General features: G+C 47.0%; 1 protein-coding gene across 3 annotated transcripts in view; it reads left to right on the top strand.

Annotated features, from left to right (window-relative positions):
• Nucleotides 1-20,496, top strand: part of LOC135811972 (transcription initiation factor TFIID subunit 12-like) — a 204,636-nt gene that overhangs the window by 25,191 nt on the left and 158,949 nt on the right. The window contains exons 6-13 of one of the 3 annotated variants that reach the window (XM_065325250.1): nt 1,808-1,927; nt 2,216-2,245; nt 2,793-2,822; nt 4,053-4,082; nt 5,320-5,346; nt 8,600-8,762; nt 12,082-12,353; nt 14,329-15,433. In XM_065325250.1, the coding sequence (XP_065181322.1) occupies nt 1,808-1,927; nt 2,216-2,245; nt 2,793-2,822; nt 4,053-4,082; nt 5,320-5,346; nt 8,600-8,762; nt 12,082-12,349 (668 nt within the window). In that variant the 3' untranslated portion in view covers nt 12,350-12,353; nt 14,329-15,433. Of the gene's footprint in view, nt 1-1,807; nt 1,928-2,215; nt 2,246-2,792; nt 2,823-4,052; nt 4,083-5,316; nt 5,347-8,599; nt 8,763-12,081; nt 12,354-14,328; nt 15,434-20,496 lie in introns of those variants that run through there. The other 2 variants (XM_065325248.1, XM_065325246.1) reach the window with 2 other exon arrangements.

Genomic DNA, 20,496 nt, shown 5'->3' with positions numbered 1-20,496 from the left:
GCAGACTGCACGAAAAAATCTAGTTGAAATTTGCCGTGTCGAATCGCATATCTCAACAACCGGTAGTCGTAACGCATCGGCGATTGTTTCTATCGCCAACTGAGAGTTTTCATGTGCAGATACATGTTTCGATTGTGAGAATCGACCAAGTATTGAGTGAGTTACGATAGTTTGAATAAGTCGCTATGGACTCAACACGGACCCCACGACTATGAGATGCAGGTTCACTGTACAGTGTACAGCGCGCGTCGTACTAGTACGACGGCCGTGGGGCATGCAACTCATTTGCGTCGTACCAGTACGACGCTTGCGCTAAAGGGGTTAACAAACCAGCGAACAGTTCCACTAACGAGCAAGCTATCGAGAGAGCTAACGAGTTTCATTGATGTGGCAATATGATTTTTTACGTATTTTTTTCTAATCTCGATTTCTTATTCAATTCAGCTGGTTCAAATAATTATCACTGCTGGTATTTGGGGTTGCTTCTGCTTCACTTCGGACTACTGTTTGGTGGCGAGATGTCGTTTCAGCGCAGTCGTTGAGCAGCCTGTGTAAGAATAGACCGTGTTGCAACGATTGCAAGTAGCCCTGTTCTTCACTGCATCGCGCGAGAAAACTTCCAAATGACTGGGAGTAACTTTCACTCGAATGGAAAGTTGACAGAAGCATGTCCTGCGACAGATCAGCAGATGCGGAACAAAACATCAGTGGAGGCCACCAAAGCTGCAACGACGACTGAAACACATTCGCGTTGTGCAGGCATACGGTCACTGTAACTGCGAGTGATTTTCTTTTTGCGTGGGACTGGACTCTTCGTACCAGGGAGTCGTAAAATATTTACGACTCCCCGGTCGATATATTCCGCCATGTGTACGGAGTACCGTAAAATTCCGTTAATAAGCCCCGGGCATATACTTTGCAGAGCGTCAAAAACCGGCGTATATTTGGGCATGGGCTTATTTTAGGGCATGGACGTTATTTTAGGGCATGGGCGTTATTTCCGACGCAATCTACAGAAGATGAATTTATCAGCAACCCACTAGTTTCAGTGAACCGCCATTCATACTGAGTGCGGTACAGGTACATCAAACCACAGGTGGAAATTTGGTCGTAACCAAGAATGTAGCGATAAATTACAGATTTGATAGGTAAACAACTTGCTATGGTAAGTAAATGGCACGACACTTTACGCCCTGGGCTTATTTCGGGCATGGGCGCTAAAACGGACTTGAAGTGTACACCGCCTAAAATTGGGCTTATTATCGGACACGGGCGTTATTTAGGGTGGGCTTATTTACGGAATTTTACGGTGCGGTGTTCGTTAGTGCACATGACCTGGCCGCACAAAGGAACCGAGTTTCTGGCGAGCGAGCTAACGAGTACTCGGTGAGATCGCTTCCACACTACTAGTGATGAGGGTTTTTTCAGGGTTTTAAGAGTGTGAAGCAGTGAGTTATTTTTCCAGCTTTATCTGGGTCTGTCGAGTTGCCGAACGAGAACAGTTGGAAAGCGGTTTCAAATGGCCGTGAAGTTGTGCACCGGTCATTGGTGTCTCGAAGTGTTACTAACTGGCGATGGAGGTCACATTCTACTTGCTATGCCTATCTAAATATAGTGATCACTCTAGCACATATTTTCACGCTCACTATCCGTTTTTGCCGACAATGACGACTTGCGTAATAAAACTAACGTCTAAAATAGACCTTGAATTATCCTAGTTCCAAGCAAACACACAAACATGCTGGTCTATAATAATACCGGTAAATGGCACAATTTTTGCACCCGTTCTCTTCTATTTCCATTCCAGGTTGCAGAGTTAGATGTTCCGATGACATCAATGTTGAATCCTGTAATCACGTGATGGGACAAGGCACTGTCAACTGTATTTGTAAACTAAACTATATATGGGCAGGGAGCAAGTGTGTGGGTAAGTGCCTTATGCGCTATGCATCACACAACTTCACATTGATGTGTTGTGGATTGTGCCATGGTTCATGCTTGGGTGAGACAGAGACAGGCGCTGAACACTAATGTCACTGGCAATGTTTGAGTGCACACTCCTGTATGGCAAAACCTATGTGTACTTCACATGGGGATCACTAGTAGCTGCAATCTAGGTTTTCACTTGCTTCTTTCCATCTCTGCCTTTCTGTGTGTAACGCATATGCTTGTGTGTCGGTATATATGTGCGTGTATTTTGCTGTGTTCTATTTAGTAGTCTCTCCTACAATTCCTGTTACCAGTGGTACGTTCTATTCTGTTTCTCCTTGCCTTGCACTTTCAGTGAGTGCATCAAGCACTGCAATGGGTTTTGAAAACACTGCATGACCACTGTGTTGCATCTACTGGTGCAGAAATGGCCATTAGAGCAGTGACAACAACTTTCTGCAACGTGTACTATAAAGACTTGTGGCAGAATTGTTTCTAGCCGTGCAAAGATGTATGTGCAGTGGCGGATCCAGGGGGGGGGGGGGGGCAGGGGGCATCCGGGACGGATACCTTGGGCCCCCTCTTCGGCCAAATCCTGGATCCGCCACTGATGTGTGTTTCATGGTAGGCTCGGTGTGTACTCCGTATACGACTAGCCGTGCTAAGATGTATGTGTCTTTCTTGGGAGTCTGAGTGTGTGCTCTGTATACAACTAGTACGTCTGTATCACACCACAGAGTATGTCAGAAGTAATTAGTTGCTGCTCGACCCCTGGTACTGAATTCCTCGTTTTCGTTTATGTCCTTTTGTTACCCTAAATGCGCTGGTATCTATGTGTGTGTATTTTGCTGTGTTCTATTTAGTAGTCTCTCCTACAAGTCCTGTTACCAGTGGTACGTTCTATTCTGTTTCTCCTTGCCTTGTACTTTCAATGAGTGCATCAAGCACTGCAATGGGTTTTGAAAACACTGTATGATAGTGTTGAAACGATCTCACCGGATACTCGTTAGTCAGCTCGCCAGAAACTCGGCTCGTTTGTGCGGCCAGCTCGTTTGCACTAACGAACACCGCACACCGTACTCCGTACACATGACAGTACATGTTGACTGGGGAGTCGTAAAATATTTTCCGACTCCCTGGTCGATCGAGAGTCCAGTCCCGCGCAAAGTGAAAATCACTCGCAGTTACGGTGACTGTATATCTGCACGACACTTGAGTTGTTTCAGTTGCCGTTGCAGCTTTGGTGGACTCTACTGATGTCTTGTTCCGCATCTGCTGACCTGTCGCAGGATATGCTTCGGTCACCTCTCCATTCGAGTGAAAGTTACGCTCAGTCGTTTGGAAATTTTCTCCCGCTAAGCAGCGAAGACCAGGGCTCTTTGCAATCTTTGCAAAACGGTCTATTCTTACCAAGGCTACTCAACGACGGCGCTGAAAAGACATCTCGACACCAAACAGCAGAATGAAGTGAAGCAGCAGCAATCCCAAATGCCGGCGGTGATGATTTGAACCAGCTGAATAAAATCTAACTTAGAAAAAAAATATTCAAAAAAACATATTTGCCACATCAATGAAACTCGTTAGCTCGCTCGATAGCTTGCTCATTAGTGGAACCGATCGCTCGTTTGTTATAGATACGCTCATTTCAACAATACTGTATGACCACTGTGTTGCATCTACTGGTGCAGAAATGGCCATTAGAGCAGTGACAACAACTTTCTGCAACGTGTACTAGAAAGACTTGTGGCAGAATTGTTTCTAGCCGTGCAAAGATGTATGTGCAGTGGCGGATCCAGGGGGGGGGGGGCAGGGGGCATCCGGGACGGATACCTTGGGCCTTCTCTTCGGCCAAATCCTGGATCCGCCACTGATGTGTGTTTCATGGTAGGCTCGGTGTGTACTCCGTATACGACTAGCCGTGCTAAGATGTATGTGTCTTTCTTGGGAGTGTCAGTGTGTGCTCTGTATACAACTAGTACGTCTGTATCACACCACAGAGCATGTCAGAAGAAATTAGTTGCTGCTCGACCCCTGGTACTGAATTCCTCGTTTTCGTTTATGTCCTTTTGTTACCCTAAATGCGCTGGTATCTATGTGTGTGTATTTTGCTGTGTTCTATTTAGTAGTCTCTCCTACAAGTCCTGTTACCAGTGGTACGTTCTATTCTGTTTCTCCTTGCCTTGTACTTTCAGTGAGTGCATCAAGCACTGCAATGGGTTTTGAAAACACTGTATGATAGTGTTGAAACGATCTCACCGGATACTCGTTAGCTCGCTCGCCAGAAACTCGGCTCGTTTGTGCGGCCAGCTCGTTTGCACTAACGAACGCCGTACACCGTACTCCGTACACATGACAGTACATGTTGACTGGGGAGTCGTAAAATATTTTCCGACTCCCTGGTCAATCGAGAGTCCAGTCCCGCGCAAAGTGAAAATCACTCGCAGTTACGGTGACTGTATGTCTGCACGACACTTGAGTTGTTTCAGTTGCCGTTGCAGCTTTGGTGGACTCTACTGATGTCTTGTTCCGCATCTGCTGACCTGTCGCAGGATATGCTTCGGTCACCTCTCCATTCGAGTGAAAGTTACGCTCAGTCGTTTGGAAGTTTTCTCCCGGTAAGCAGCGAAGACCAGGGCTCTTTGCAATCTTTGCAAAACGGTCTATTCTTACAAAGGCTACTCAACGACGGCGCTGAAAAGACATCTCGACACCAAACAGCAGAATGAAGTGAAGCAGCAGCAATCCCAAATGCCGGCGGTGATGATTTGAACCAGCTGAATAAAATCTAACTTAGAAACAAAATATTCAAAAAAAACATATTTGCCACATCAATGAAACTCGTTAGCTCGCTCGATAGCTTGCTCGTTAGTGGAACCGATCGCTCGTTTTTTAGAGATACGCTCATTTCAACAATACTGTATGACCACTGTGTTGCATCTACTGGTGCAGAAATGGCCATTAGAGCAGTGACAACAACTTTCTGCAACGTGTACTAGAAAGACTTGTGGCAGAATTGTTTCTAGCCGTGCAAAGATGTATGTGCAGTGGCGGATCCAGGGGGGGGGGGGAGGCAGGGGGCATCCGGGACGGATACCTTGGGCCCCCTCTTCGGCCAAATCCTGGATCCGCCACTGATGTGTGTTTCATGGTAGGCTCGGTGTGTACTCCGTATACGACTAGCCGTGCTAAGATGTATGTGTCTTTCTTGGGAGTCTCAGTGTGTGCTCTGTATACAACTAGTTTGTCTGTATCACACCACAGAGCATGTTAGAAGTAATTAGTTGCTGCTCGACCCCTGGTACTGAATTCCTCGTTTTCGTTTATGTCCTTTTGTTACCCTAAATGCGCTGGTATCTATGTGTGTGTATTTTGCTGTGTTCTATTTAGTAGTCTCTCCTACAAGTCCTGTTACCAGTGGTACGTTCTATTCTGTTTCTCCTTGCCTTGTACTTTCAGTGAGTGCATCAAGCACTGCAATGGGTTTTGAAAACACTGTATGATAGTGTTGAAACGATCTCACCGGATACTCGTTAGTTCGCTCGCCAGAAACTCGGCTCGTTTGTGCGGCCAGCTCGTTTGCACTAACGAACACCGTACACCGTACTCCGTACACATGACAGTACATGTTGACTGGGGAGTCGTAAAATATTTTACGACTCCCTGGTCGATCGAGAGTCCAGTCCCGCGCAAAGTGAAAATCACTCGCAGTTACCATGGTTACGGTGACTGTATGTCTGCACGACACTTGAGTTGTTTCAGTTGCCGTTGCAGCTTTGGTGGACTCTACTGATGTCTTGTTCCGCATCTGCTGACCTGTCGCAGGATATGCTTCGGTCACCTCTCTATTCGAGTGAAAGTTACGCTCAGTCGTTTGGAAGTTTTCTCCCGCTAAGCAGCGAAGACCAGGGCTCTTTGCAATCTTTGCAAAACGGTCTATTCTTACAAAGGCTACTCAACGACGGCGCTGAAAAGACATCTCGACACCAAACAGCAGAATGAAGTGAAGCAGCAGCAATCCCAAATGCCGGCGGTGATGATTTGAACCAGCTGAATAAAATCTAACTTAGAAACAAAATATTCAAAAAAACATACAACGCCACATCAATGAAACTCGTTAGCTCGCTCGATAGCTTGCTCGTTAGTGGAACCGATCGCTCGTTTGTTATAGATACGCTCATTTCAACAATACTGTATGACCACTGTGTTGCATCTACTGGTGCAGAAATGGCCATTAGAGCAGTGACAACAACTTTCTGCAGCATGTACTAGAAAGACTTGTGGCAGAATTGTTTCTACTTGGTCCGCCCAGTTAAAATTGGCGCTTATCTTCACACTTGTCTCAGGAAAGAAATACGAATATTTGAAGCAAGCCACGATCACAAAGCACTATATACATGATTATTTACATGTCCGTAAGCAACTCAGTCGAAAATTCAAGCAAGTTACACATCCTCCTCGCCACTATCGTCGCTGGAGGAAGAGCTCAAAACGTACGATCCGGACAGCTGCTGCGCGGGTTGTTTCATAGCTTGTTCCACTTCTCCTCGTCTCGAATCACGCTCAAAGGCAGTGCGTGCCTGTCACCTTCCCATCAGAAGCTGAGTGAGACTGCCCGCATGCTGACTGTTAGTGTTATCCCCGTTCGTCGCAATAATGCGACTTTGTTTGAGACAAAAAGGTAACGCCATATCAGTGTCCTTTTTTCAAATCGCCTCTTGCGCTTGTCGTACTTGCTGATCAGCACCCGTACCCACGCGAGCCGCTGGTGCTTGTACATGCAGCGCAGTGATAGCTTCCGCTTGATGTATCACCTGTGCGTACTGCACCTACAACGCCGTGCACCAGGCTTTTCGGCTAGTTTCCTGAAAGTCCTTTGCACGAGTGTTTCTCTCAGGACTTGGTGTTCCCTTTGATTACTAGTAGCTCCTTTGCCCTGTCCTCTGTGAGCTTCAAAGTGTGTCGACCGGATTGGTCTCACTTACTGGAGACATCGACATGAGCTGCAGTTTCTTCGTCAGCGATTTGCTGGTGATAGCCCTTCACTAGGCGCTGTATTGTGCAAGCACTGAAATTCAAGCTCGCGAAGCGCTTTTTCAGCTTTTCTATACCTCCCCGGGGTAAACAATCCTTGCCATCAGACAGCTGGAAGTAGACAGAAACTGTATTGTCCATCGCTCTGAAATGCGAACATCCTGACCTATTTTACGGACTCGAGCGGAGGTTGCAGTGTTTTCTTGCGCTGACGAAAGTGTTCGTCGGCGGCAGCTCCGTCAAAAAGACTCAAACGAACCGATCGCAACTTCTGTGATGGTTTGTGCTGCCATGTCGTCGGATGCAATGGTCAATGGTCATGTTCGGATGGTGAATCGGTGGTTCCATGCCGTGTGGCACAGGCAGAACACCAAAAAACCAAGTGAGAAGATAAGCGCCAATTTTAACTGGGCGGACCAAGTAGCCGCGCAAAGATGTATGTGTCTTTCATGGTAGGCTCAGTGTGTACTCTCTATACGACAAGTCGTGCAAAAATGTATGTGTTTTTCATGGTAGGCTCGGTGAGTACTCCGTATACGACTAGTCAGTGTCTGCTCCAGAGCCGGGTGAGCCGGGTAATCGACCCGGTTGGACGGCGCTTGGACCCGGTTGAAAATATAGTACAGGTCACCTGTGACCCGGTTGGTACTTTACACGCTCGAACTTTGAAGGGATTGACTACATGGCTTGTATGTCTGACAGATCATGCAGAGGCGTGCATCGAAGTGAAAGTAGTCAGTATCCGGTGTGTGCAAGTGCTCAGTTTGAGCTTTATCGTTTGAGGTGTTGCTTTGAGCCTCCAGCGAAGAGGCGAATCCACAGACCTCGCATGTGACTCGGCTGGTGAGACAGCGCCAGGCACATGTGTACCCGGCTCCGACCCGGTTGAAATGGTTGCGCCAGGTACACGTGTACCCGGCTGTCCTACAACCCTAGAGCAGACACTGCTAGTATGTCTGTACCACACCACAGAGCATGTCGGAAGTAACTAGTTGCTGCCGGACCTCTAGCTCTGGTCCTGAATTCCTCGTTTTCGTTTCTGTCCTTTTGCTACCCTAAAATCGCTGGTATCTGTGTGCGTGTATTTTGCTGTGTTCTATTCAGTAGTCTCTTCTACAAGTCATGATACCAGTGGTACGTTCTATTCTGTTTCTCCTTGCCTTGCACTTTCAGTGAGTGCATCAAGCACGGCAATGGGTTTTGAAAACACTTCATGACCACTGTGTTGCATCTACTGGTGCAGAAGTGACCATTAGAGCAGTGACAACAACTTTCTTCAGCATGTACTAGAAAGACTTGTGGCAGAATTGTTTCTAGCCGTGCAAAGATGTATGTGTCTTTCATGGTGGCTCGGTGTGCACGCTGTATACGTCTAGGCGAGCAAGAATGTATGTGTCTTTCATGGTAGGTTCGGTGTGTACTCTGTGTAGGCCCAGTATGCCTGTACCACACCACTCAGTGTGTCAGAAGTAACTAGTTGCTGCTCGACATCTCGTACTGAATGCCTCGTTTCTGTTTATGTCCTTTTGTGGCCCAAAATGTCACAACCTACGGTTCAACTACCACTTCATCGGCGATTCTGCCCACGACGCCACGACTACTTCACACAAACTCGCTACCTCCTACATCTTATAATCAGCTATGTCAAGTGGAACACCATCCTTGCATCCGCCTTCCACTGCCGATGATTCTACAAAGCAGCGTGTATCAACTGGAGCTATCGTTGGCATTGCTAGTGTAGTAAGCATCGTGACATTGGCATGTGCCATCCTTCTCACCTTCAAGATCAAGAAGGTTCACAGGTAGGATCTTACTATAAATTTCTAGTTTATACTGGTGTGGCGGCATGTGTACTGTTTGCTCTTGGTCTCTACTGTAAATTACCACCAGAGCACCCCACCTTGATTTCACAGCCAGGGAAAACACATAATCCTATGGCAGAGTGCAATAGATTGTGTGCGATGTGAGAGCCTTAGTGTACTAAAGTCACACTTAGGTTTTTGTGTGCAGCTCGTGTCCGCTAAAAGTTAACGTGTATACGGATTGACTGCACAACGTGCAATGTGTATACACGGTTCGTGTGGTATGACCTACAGGCAGGACACCACGTCCACAATACGACCAGAAAAGGACGCGCCGTACTCGCTGTACTTTACGCTACTTACGTCTATACGCTCATAGGATATGAAGCATGGCTAGTGGCTCTGGAAATTACCTACATCCGAAGTGCCACCAGCAGTTACATGTTGCCCTGCCTTTACAATGAGAAAGCCCTGTACGGTAGATAAATGCGCACAGGAACAATTTCGCCTGGTTGCATCATGTGTGAGCGAACAAGGTAGAAATGGAGAAATGGAATGTTACCTACATTTTGGCAAAAATCTGTTTTGAATGAAGGTCACCTACAACAATCTATTTTTTTCAGATTCCCAAGTTTCAGGCTGCTACTATCTATGAAAGAGTGTTTCAATCCTCTCCATTTTTCGGCACTAGCAATAGTCCAAGAAGATGGCTGCTACAAACGTTTGAACTTGCGCTTCCTGCCCAGACGACTGACTCACGACTGCCGTGTGGAGCACATGAGAAGTACGTGAGGCGGTCCACTCGTGAAGCCTGCAAGAAAGCACCACTCTCTGCTCAACACACAGTGTTTCGGGGAATTCCCCTATCGTCATCACTGACTCATCAGCTGAACTGGAGTAAGCTGAGTAGGTCCAACGTCTGGAGCAGCCACCTTCTTCTACAATAACTGCCCAAGTCTCAACATCTCACTTTGACAATAGTCCGATAGGATCAATTAAAACTGTGCAATTTTTGATCAACATCGATGAGTCCGTTTTTGTGTTCGGATTTGAGTACGATCCACCTCTGCATCGCATTTGCAATTGAAGGGCTCCGATTCAAAACGATGTAAATCCGTTTTATGGAAAGTTCAGGAACTGCAGTTTTTCCAGTTCCTGAACTTTCCACTGCAGCAGCAATGACCTTTATCGTGTTTTGCAGAAGAAAACAAACTTTAGGCATCATTTTGACTGGGATGTATCTCATTTTGACCCGTAAAACCGACACACACAGACGTCCGCGGGGTGATAATGAATTCTTCCATTACAAAAAAAACACAAAAGCTCCGGTTTTGTTTTCATAGCGTTTTGAACTGGAGCCCTTCAATTGTATTTATGGATTCTCCACAGGCCTTAGCCTAAATCGATTGAGTCTCCGTCATTGCACATACAAAAAGTATGTCCGAAATAGAAAAAAAGAAAAAGAAAAAAGTATTCTATATAACCGCAGTTGCATTGATTTTCCAATGGTGGGGTATGGCATAATTGTATGTCTGTGCATAACACATTGATTTTCCAATGGTGGGGTATGGCATAATTGTATGTCTGTGCATAACACATTGATTTTTCAATGGTGGGGTATGGCATAATTGTATGTCTGTGCATAACACATTGATTTTCCAATGGTGGGGTATGGAATATTGGTATGTCTGTGCATAACACATGCAATGATAACATCCTGATAAGAAGAAGGACAAAATGTTACGAGTTATGACTAACTGCCCACCAACGTAACCAGATCTTATACAGTCAGAGAGTGCGACAAAATGGTGGACAGTTATTCATAGCTCGTAACATTTTGTCCTTCTTCTTTTCACAATAATTTAATTGGTTCGTCATCCGAGTTAAATGATAACATCAACAATAATAACAGTTTTGGATAGTCTCCACAGGCCCAAGTCACCCCCTGTCAACAAACGTAGAAATAAATGTCACGGTCCGCTCGAGACTCAGTTAGACTGAATTTTCAGCATCCGTAGGAACTCCACCACTCTTCAAAGATTTAAAGCGCAGAAGCAGCTCCTAAAGCGGTGGGAGGCCCACCACCAAAGTGGTCCGAGACCGAAAAGCTCATTTGCTGCATTCATGTTTCCCTCGTGCCAGGCCACGAGTTTCCTATCGACTATGGGCCGCAACACAGCTGGAACAAATCCTTCCGCTTCCTGGCAGGACTTGAACCTGGTACCATCTATTTCTCAATCATGGTCTTAGACAAACCCCCATATCAACACCCTAGAATACTGCCGAATACTGGATTAACGATTCGATTATAGAGACGTAGTAGGCCGTCGAACTCTGACGTCACAGCTTCTTGACAACGCGTAGTTACTTGGCCTAGTGGTGACAAACAAAAGTCGCGTCACCTGCACTTTTCGTGTTTCCAGTGGCAGCATTATGCAGTGACCACAGCTACAGCATCTTTTTGACTGAGGAGAGCGCCAGCGAGACTATTTATTTCAAATAAACTGCTACTTGTCGCCGAGCTTGTAGTTTTCGCCTTGTAGAGAAGGAGAAGCCTTAGCTGATTTTTTTGCTTGGCCACTGCTGTACCTGTACTGTCGTTTGACTTTACATGTAGTCGCCGGCCAAGAAACAATGATCGGTGTCTCTGTTATTTATATCACCGCGATAGCTGATTTCTTTTGGTTCTGAGACCAACCAACTCTGGGCTCGTTTCCTTGCCTAGCGGCAAGCGAAAATCATAACTCCTATCTCTCAGGTGCTGGTTAACACTCAGCAGGAAAACACAGCACGATGGCTTGAGAGGCAAGGAGAACCTTTTTGAAGTATAACAATTTTTGAAGTCGCGATCTGCACCAGCGCGCCCCAGTCAAAGTGATGCTGTGACCTTTGGAAACACGACTAGTGCAGGTGACGCGACTTTTGTTTGTTACCACTTGGGCTTGTAACTACATGTGACTACGAGTTTTCAGGCAGCGTGACGTAGGCACTTCGACAGCCTATAGCAGAATAGAAAAGAAGCACTGGCAAGAAAGTAATGAAAAGACACGAAGTTTATCTGGTCAGTACAACACTGATGGCATGCTCATTACCACAATCTCCCAAACATAGCTGCACAAAACAATGAAACGAGAACATGGAGAAAAGGATCCATGTGGGCTCAAAACCCATGGCGAGTAGAAGTTACATAGAATAAATGATAGAGCAGAATGGTTTTATATGACGAGCGTCAGAATTACAGTTCATTCTTTTCGATGTACTTGCACTTAAAAGTGCAAGTACATCGAACTTATTGATGTCATCAATTCCACTTCAACAGGACACTGCCTGTGGACTCTCCTGCCACTGTCCCCGTGGACATCTTGCCCCCCAACACCACCGAGGAGGAAGGTGGTGATGACCAACAGGCTGCAGCCCAGCCAGACACAACCACAACAACAATTGCAGTCAGCCAACGGGTACCGCAAAGGTCAACGACTAAATGCAAGGTGGCACGACCATGTGTAGTTGTTGCACCCGCAACGAAATCCCATGTATACTCAATTGAAGAAGTATCTTCTTCCGGGGAGATTGAACTGCTGACGTAGTTATGTAAGTCCACTTCCTACAACCCAGCACTACTTATACATGGAAAGTTTAAGGTTGCATTTGTTCGGTCATTCCCCGAATGGGCATGAAATGCGGTCGGTACCCATCGCGGAATCGGAATGAGGGTAGCAAACAAACCCGCCCGCGTTGGCTAGTGAATCTGGCGTTTTGTGCAACTCTGGAAATGATGGTTGGATGTTTTGTTTGTATACCAGCTTCACCTGTTGTTTTGTAGCCTTGCAGCCTTGCCAAGGCTAGCGGTACTTACTTTTTTGCTTGCGTACATTTCTGCATGCCCCTTACAACAGTCCAGATGATGGTGCGGTCAAACGCGGCGTAGATCTACGAGCACCCGTGACTAGGGTGCCTATACATGGCGTTTGTCCACTACTTCATCATGACTTTTCGACACCTCGTCTCAGACACAGAAACATCTCTAGTTCTACACGTAACTGAGGCTCTTTTTTTATTTGACAGAAATTAGGCACTGCAGTGAGCAGAAGCCTAGTGGCAGGCTCAGTAACTGTTTGGAAGATTATGTGCTGTGGATTGTGGGGCTCGACAATGAGTTCTGGCTAGTCTCGCTGTGATTCTAGAGGCCCTGCTTGACGATGAGGAGGAGAGGTGCGAGGCCATCTTTCCAGTTCTTATCCTGGACGAACACTTTCTCAGGCAGCCAAGGGTCAAAATACCACCAACAAGTAACTATGCCGAGCTTGCAGTGCCGCCCTATACCCTATACAATGTCCGGCAACATTGCGTATGGCGAGAATCGAGTTTAAAGTTTGTTGGCGGAGGTATGCAACTGCGGCAAAGGCCACAGTGGCCGAAGCGCATTGTCATTCCGCTCGGAATGAGAACTCATTCCACTTTTTGTTTGGAATCGCCGACAACGATTCTGCTCCATTCATTCCGCAGCCGGAATCGGCATTGCGCGAACACAGCCGAATGTATCAAACAAACGTACTGGAACCAAAACAGGGTGCAATGACTTTGAAACAAGTGCAACCTGTGTCTGATGTTGCTGTTGTAGAAGTTTATTTAACGTCGCACCACAAACAGACGGTATCGTCTCCTTTGATACATGTGGACGACATAGGATGATGCTTTCCAACTGTTTCCTTCAATGCACTGTCCACTTTCTCTCTCTCTCTCTCTCTCTCTCTCTCACACACACACTCTCTCTCTATCTCTCTCTCTCTGTCTCTCTCTGTATCTCTCTGTCTCTCAGTCTCTCTGTCTGTCTCTCTGTCTCTCTGTCTCTCTGTCTCTCTGTCTCTTTGTCTGTCTCTCTGTCTCTCTGTCTCTCTCTCTCTCTCTCTCTCTCTCTCTCTCTCTCTCTCTCTCTCTCTCTCTCTCTCTCTCTCTCTCTCTCTCTCTCTCTCTCTCTCTCTCTCTCTCTCTCTCTCTCTCTCTCTCTCTCTCTGTCTCTCTCTGTCTCTCTCTGTCTCTCTCTGTATCTCTCTGTATCTCTCAGTCTCTCTGTCTGTCTCTCTGTCTCTCTCTGTCTCTCTGTCTCTTTGTCTCTTTGTCTCTCTCTCTCTCTCTCTCTCTCTCTCTCTCTCTCTCTCTCTCTCTCTCTCTCTCTCTCTCTCTCTCTCTCTCTCTCTTTCTCTCTCTCTCTCTCTCTCTCTCTCTCTCTCTCTCTCTTTCTCTCTCTCTCTCTCTCTCTCTCTCTCTCTCTCTCTCTCTCTCTCTCTCTCTCTCTCTCTCTCTCTCTCTCTCTCTCTCTCTCTCTCTCTCTCTCTCTCTCTCTCTCTCTCTCTCTCTCTCTCTCTCTCTCTCTCTCTCTCTCTCTCTCTCTCTCTCTCTCTCTCTGTCTCTCTATGTCTCTCTCTCTCTATATCTCTATCTCTTTCTCTCTCTCAATGTTATCGTCTTCGGCCTTTGTTGGCCGTGAGCAACTACTCCTGCTTCATCATTGTGTCTGTCTTTCCCTGTTTTTTTCTCTCTTCCTCTCCATCTTCCTGTACTCCAGAGCCCCGGGCAAGCCTATCTGAAACTATGCCACGGTTCTTCCAGCTGACGCGCTCAGGTGTGTCTGTCACTATCGGCCCACACACGCACGCACAACCACACATGCACACCCACACAGGCACATCCACGCATGCACAGCATAGTGGACTTCGTAAAAAAAATATAAAAAAAATGAAAATAAAAATCCACGCATGCACATCCACACATGCACATCCACACATGTACATCCACATCCACGCATGCACACCCACACATGCGCTCCCATGCATGCCCATCCACGCATGCGCTCCCATGCATGCACACCCACACATGCACACCCATGCATGCACATCCACGCATGCACATCCACACATGCATATCCACATCCACGCATGCACATCCACATCCACGCATGCACACCCACACATGCGCTCCCATGCATGCACATCCACGCATGCACATCCACACATGCACATCCACACATGCATATCCACGCATGTACATCCACATCCACGCATGCACACCCACACATGCGCTCCCATGCATGCTCACCATCGTATGTACACCCACTGCCACTCGATCACATACACATGCGTTCCCGCTCACACACACACACACACACACACACACACGCGCGCGCGCATGTGTTCGCACTCACATACACGTGCACTAACACATACACGTGCGCCCACACATACACACACCTGCTTACCAACACCCTTTCACAATGCTTTCCTGTCCACTCTGTGTTTGCTGCTTGCAATCCTCCCTAATTTTGTTGTGAATATTTGAGCGTCGCAGCATGTGATTGCGTGCCCTATGTTTTTATTTAGCTCTTTCGGTTTTTTTTCCTTCACACTTGTAGAGATAGTATCCCTAGGTTCTTGGTGGCAAGTTGCCTTAGCTAGTTTAGCAAGCTGTATGCTTCCTTTAAAATATACATAACTGTATGGTATGTACTCACACTATGTTTTGTGGCCAATTTTGACCAGTCCCCAGTTTCGGTTCCCTTTCGCCTCGAGCAGCACTCCTTTTTTCTTTTCTTTTTAGTGATTGACTTTGTATTGATCTGCTGTGACTATGATACTACGAGGGAAGTTGCTGTTTCTTCTATTCGGTGCATTGCCCTTTCTCTTTCTTGCCTGCTTCAGCGCTAGCAAGGCGCAGTGCATGATTTGTTGCAAAGCTGTCATAAGATTTCCAAATTATATCTTTTGTGTACTGTAAAACTGGAAAGTTTAATGAAAATTTGAATTTGAATCACAGTGAAGGACCGTTTCTGGGGTTTGCAGGTAGAAGTAAAGTCTCAAAACAAAATTAACCTTTTTTGGTAATTTTGGCATGATACCGTGCAGAAAGTGTAACGATGTTTGTAAGACGGAAAGAACATGCATGGCTGTTTGCACATCTTTACACAGACATGTCAAACCGGGTTCACGATAACGTTTCTTCAAATAAGGTAAAAATTGGTAATTAAAACGCTAGACATTGCGACTCGTTAGACTTTCCAGTTTTACAGTATTGCAGGTTGTGGACGTGACTTCTTGAGTCGAGGAATACATGTAGGTAGTGAATGGGAGTAGATGACAACAGGACGGTATGTATTTAGAGGGAGTACTATGTACTAGCTCTGTACCTAATTAAACTGAGCACAGTCATGAGCAACCCGGTGTTCAACATCATGCATTGTTACAATACCAGCCAATACAGCTTCCAAGATGAATGCCGGAGCCGCAGACGATAGCAGATTGCGACCAAGTAGACACATATGCTGTGTTCTGCACACGCCGGTCATCGGGTGGATGGACGTGTTTGCAGTCCAATGGTCCAGTGCCCCATGCATTGCATTCAGACTTCACTGCACTGTTGAATAGCAGGCGTTGAGTCATACTCCCCGCCGGGAGACTTCACCACACAAGACACCTAATCATTGTGGCAATATGACTGGCTGCATGTTCACACAATATACTCACGACTAACAAAGAGTAGCGACTGGGCAGGTGCAGGTTGCGTGTTTCCTAAACCTGACTCTCGTTCACGATTACCAACCGGGGACGCATGTTCCAAGCACTGGACGAACGGTCCGGGCTCCAGTGGCAAGTCCAGTGGCAAGTCCAGTGGCAAGTCCAGTGGCAAGTCCGGTGGCAAGTCCGGTGGCAAGTCCGGTGGCAAGTCCGGTGGCAAGTCCGGTGGCAAGTCCAGTGGCAAGTCCAGTGGCAAGTCCAGTGGCAAGTCCAGTGGCAAGTCCAGTGGCAAGTCCAGTGGCAAGTCCAGTGGCAAGTCCAGTGGCAAGTCCGGTGGCAAGTCCAGTGGCAAGTCCAGTGGCAAGTCCGGTGGCAAGTCCGGTGGCAAGTCCGGTGGCAAGTCCGGTGGCAAGTCCGGTGGCAAGTCCAGTGGCAAGTCCAGTGGCAAGTCCAGTGGCAAGTCCAGTGGTTGCAATGTGAGTTTTTACTATAATAATTATTCACGTACCTACAGCTAGAAAATAATAATGAAAGACGGTGATACAGTGACTAGGGAAGTGAGACAACTCGTGAACAAGTGCTTCAACCAGACGCAGCAGTTATGCTGTACTCGTGCACGTATGGCCACGTTGGCTCACAAGGCGGTGAAAACAAACGCATGGTCCACGCTCGCCACGGGACTACGTGAGACGACACCAGCAGCTCACATACATGTAACATCAAGAGTAGAATTATGTTATGTACTGGGGATCATGTACTCTTGGTGATATCAAGAGTAGATAAACAAGAGTGTGCAACTCCGGATCTCTCCTGCACAATCTTCAGATACCCCCGCTTTTTTGTTGACGTCACCTTTTTTCAGAAGAACGCGCATTTTGCCGCAGAGCAGTGTGAGAGCACGTGCCGGGCACCGACCTTGTAGTGTAAAGCCGGCCAAGACCACGAGGGTCAACTTTCCGAAAGACTCGCAAAAAATTCCGCCGTGGGCCTACCCAACCGCGAGTTGCACACTCTTGTTTATCTACTCTTGGTGATATGTGTGCCAAGCTATTCTGTTCAGCAAACAGTTTCGCATGATCTCTACACTTGAGTTCCTGTGTGTAGGCTCCAGGCATGGCACAGGGCAGTATCAGTTCCTAATAGTATTGCCTCGACTGTGTCCTATGACACTCCGTCGTGACTGCACTGCAGCATGTGATGACTGCACGGTCAACGTGAACTACTAACTCTTTCTCTGGCAAAACTCCAGTCCACCACCAGCAGCAACATGACCTGGCGCTACACGTAGTACGATACTCCGACGGATGTCCACTGCACAACTACTTCGTCAACTACTAACAGCAGACCCCGATGTCTTGTGGATGGTTACACACGACCAGCACCGTCACTGAACCTGGGCCGTGAATCGCCGTTTAGTCTTCACGATAGGCAACACACCTGGACATTCCCTTTCATAGCTGCTCAGCGGCTTAGACACCAGATTCACGACCACGCTGCTTACAACGACAGATCTTCACTCTTCAAGGTGCAAGGGATTACGAGCGTACTGGGGTCTCGTCATTCATCGTACGCTTTGAAAGACACTGTGATCCAAAGTAGAATGGCCACACGCAAGCTGTGCTTGAAACTGACAGTGAAGCTGGGACAGCCTAATGTCTAAGTAGATCTACTACTAGTAACACGAGATAAATGCCGCTTGGCGGGATAGAGAGAGAAGAAAGAAATTTCAGCAGGAATCGAACATGATAATAATTCCCAAGCACCTATCTTGACCACCCAGCCACCACTAGGCACTAGTGCACTGGCACTAGGCCAGGGCCGCGCCGGGATCCGGGAGAGATCCGATCTTCTGAGCCAAAAATTATTTCCTGACCCAAAAAAAAGGAGCGCCACCATGTTAGTGGCTATGACAACACCAGTGCATGCAGCTAGCTAGCTGAGCTTGTACTGTACTGTTGAGTGTTGTAGCTTATCCGTGCTGCAGCGCTGCTGAGTAGATCTACGAGTACGAGTGCTATGCTCATGCCTTTTTCATGGTGCTTTTTTGGCGAAGGACTTTTCGGTGCATCACCATGGTCACGCCACGCAACAGCTTCGACCCGGCGTCACCTTTGTACCTACAGTCCATTCATAAAAAGATGGGTCCTGGCTCTGGCGAGCTCCCGTATTTGGCGATTTTTCGTGATTTCATCGTACACAGTGCAGTGCTGCGAACTTTGAAATTTGAAAAAGGGTCCAAAAAGGGTGCCTGAACTGGGGTTCGAACCGCAGAATGCACTGTTGCAGGCGGGGTCAAACGGCCTGGATTTTGATGGTTTTTCCCAATTCAGTGCTTTTGGGGCAAAACCTGGCCGAAATCCTATTCTTGCTATGGCTTGCTTTTTGGACAAAAAAACTTCAGAAACATAATTGGAAGAGGATTCCATATGGGATTGCAGAAAAAAATTCTAAAAAAACTCAACGTTTGACCCATTTATGGCCAAAAGCTAGAAGTTCATTTTTTTCTGAATGGACTGTAGGCTACACTTGTAGGTACCTACATTGCTACAATGGTCTACAATGTAGCAAGCTAGACAGTAGTCAGTAGACTCACGTCGAGTTGGAGCATACACGTCGTTTTCAACATCAGTTCGCTTCAAGCTATCCGTGACAAACATGATGGACAGTTCTGGAGTTTTGTTGCAGCTTTTGGCAACGACCGGAACAAAAAGAGCAAAACTGTAAACCATGGCAAACTAGGAAGGGAGATGACCCTTCACAGCCTGAAGGATTTCACTTGAAAAGCTCGGCTGACAACTAACTTGAAGCAGGAATGGTGGAGTGGAGTACACTTCAGTTGAATGTGGTTCCTGCTGGCCTTGCGGATGAATTCAGCGTACCAGCAGCAGGGCAGGGAGGATGGATCAACAAGAGGCAGTCTGAAGTATCGACAGCCTCTCACTGTTTCATACGGTAAGAGCTCAGTAAGCATAATTATACTGCGAGTCTTTATGGAACTAATAATTGTTGGTAGGACGTGTGCCTAATGTTTTGATTGATTGCAATCGCCTTCCCACAGCTAAACTAAGCTAGGTCTGCTGGTAGCTGCACGTGCAGTGTCGACGTGTAGCACAGGTGTCTCAGGATTCTTGTATGCTTGGAGAGCAGCTACAGTTCATGCTCAGTGAAATCCAGTCGAGTCACTCAAGTACACGCCGGGCGTTGAGCAGCCCTTCAGATGTATGTGGGTCCCTATAACAGGTCGGCCCCTATAACGGGTCGGCTCCCTATAGCAGGGCGGGTTTGACCAAAAAAGGAAGTCATGCAAGTGCACACATGACGTCTTGACTGGGTCCTCTGAGTGCAAGGGGTCCATGACCTTGTATAACGGAAATGGAAGAACCAGGAAATCCTCATTGACCCCATGACCCCGGGACTCAATTTCGCACTCACACGAAAACAGGCAACGGAAGGAACTATTGATCTTGTGAAAGAGATGAGGGATGGGTTATACCAAGACTACTATTACTATTAATGTATTATACTGAAGCAAAGATGGATATGGAAGAATAGGGGGAGAGCATGATGGAGGCGGAGGGCAGTGGAATTGCAGTAGGGAAAACGAGCAGGGTAAAATCAAAGACAAAAGATCGAAATGCAGAAACGTTTTGGGCAGGCCTAGATGAGTGTATACTAGTTTGCAAGGCAAGAGCTCTGAACAAAGCGTGGGGAGCAGCGAGGCTAATGAAACAGCTGGTAGAAGATGGAAACTATGGAAGTCTTAATGAACAACGTATCAAGAAAATTATTGAGAGATTCTTCTACGAGGATGGCGCACTCTATTACAAGTCAAACGAGCTAAACGTTGCGCACAGGAAATGCATCTCAATGGAGGAATTGATCAGCAAGATTGCAGAAGAACATAGTATTGATCATCGGGGACCCGAGACGATATACGAATCCTTACGGTGTTCGTATTATCCTATCATCCGATAGACAGTCCTGCAACTGCTGCGCCAAACACTCGAATGTGAGCACTGTGCCCGACAGAATCCTTTGCCCAAGACAACTTTGGTACGAAGAACAATAAAGGCCACTTACCCGAACAGTCGCTGGCAAATGGACTTGAAAAAGCTCCCAGTGAGTCGAGGCTTCCAATACGTCTGTAATATTGTGGACTGTCACAGCCGATTTGCGATGGGTGGTGCCATCAGAGCCAAAACTGCGAAGGAAGTGTGCCGCGTGAT

Source organism: Sycon ciliatum, chromosome 3 (assembly GCF_964019385.1).
Source record: "Sycon ciliatum chromosome 3, ocSycCili1.1, whole genome shotgun sequence".
In the NCBI taxonomy this organism is placed as follows: domain Eukaryota; kingdom Metazoa; phylum Porifera; class Calcarea; order Leucosolenida; family Sycettidae; genus Sycon; species Sycon ciliatum.
The sequence above is the reverse complement of the archived record's forward strand: the minus strand, read 5'-3'. Positions and strand labels throughout refer to the sequence as shown.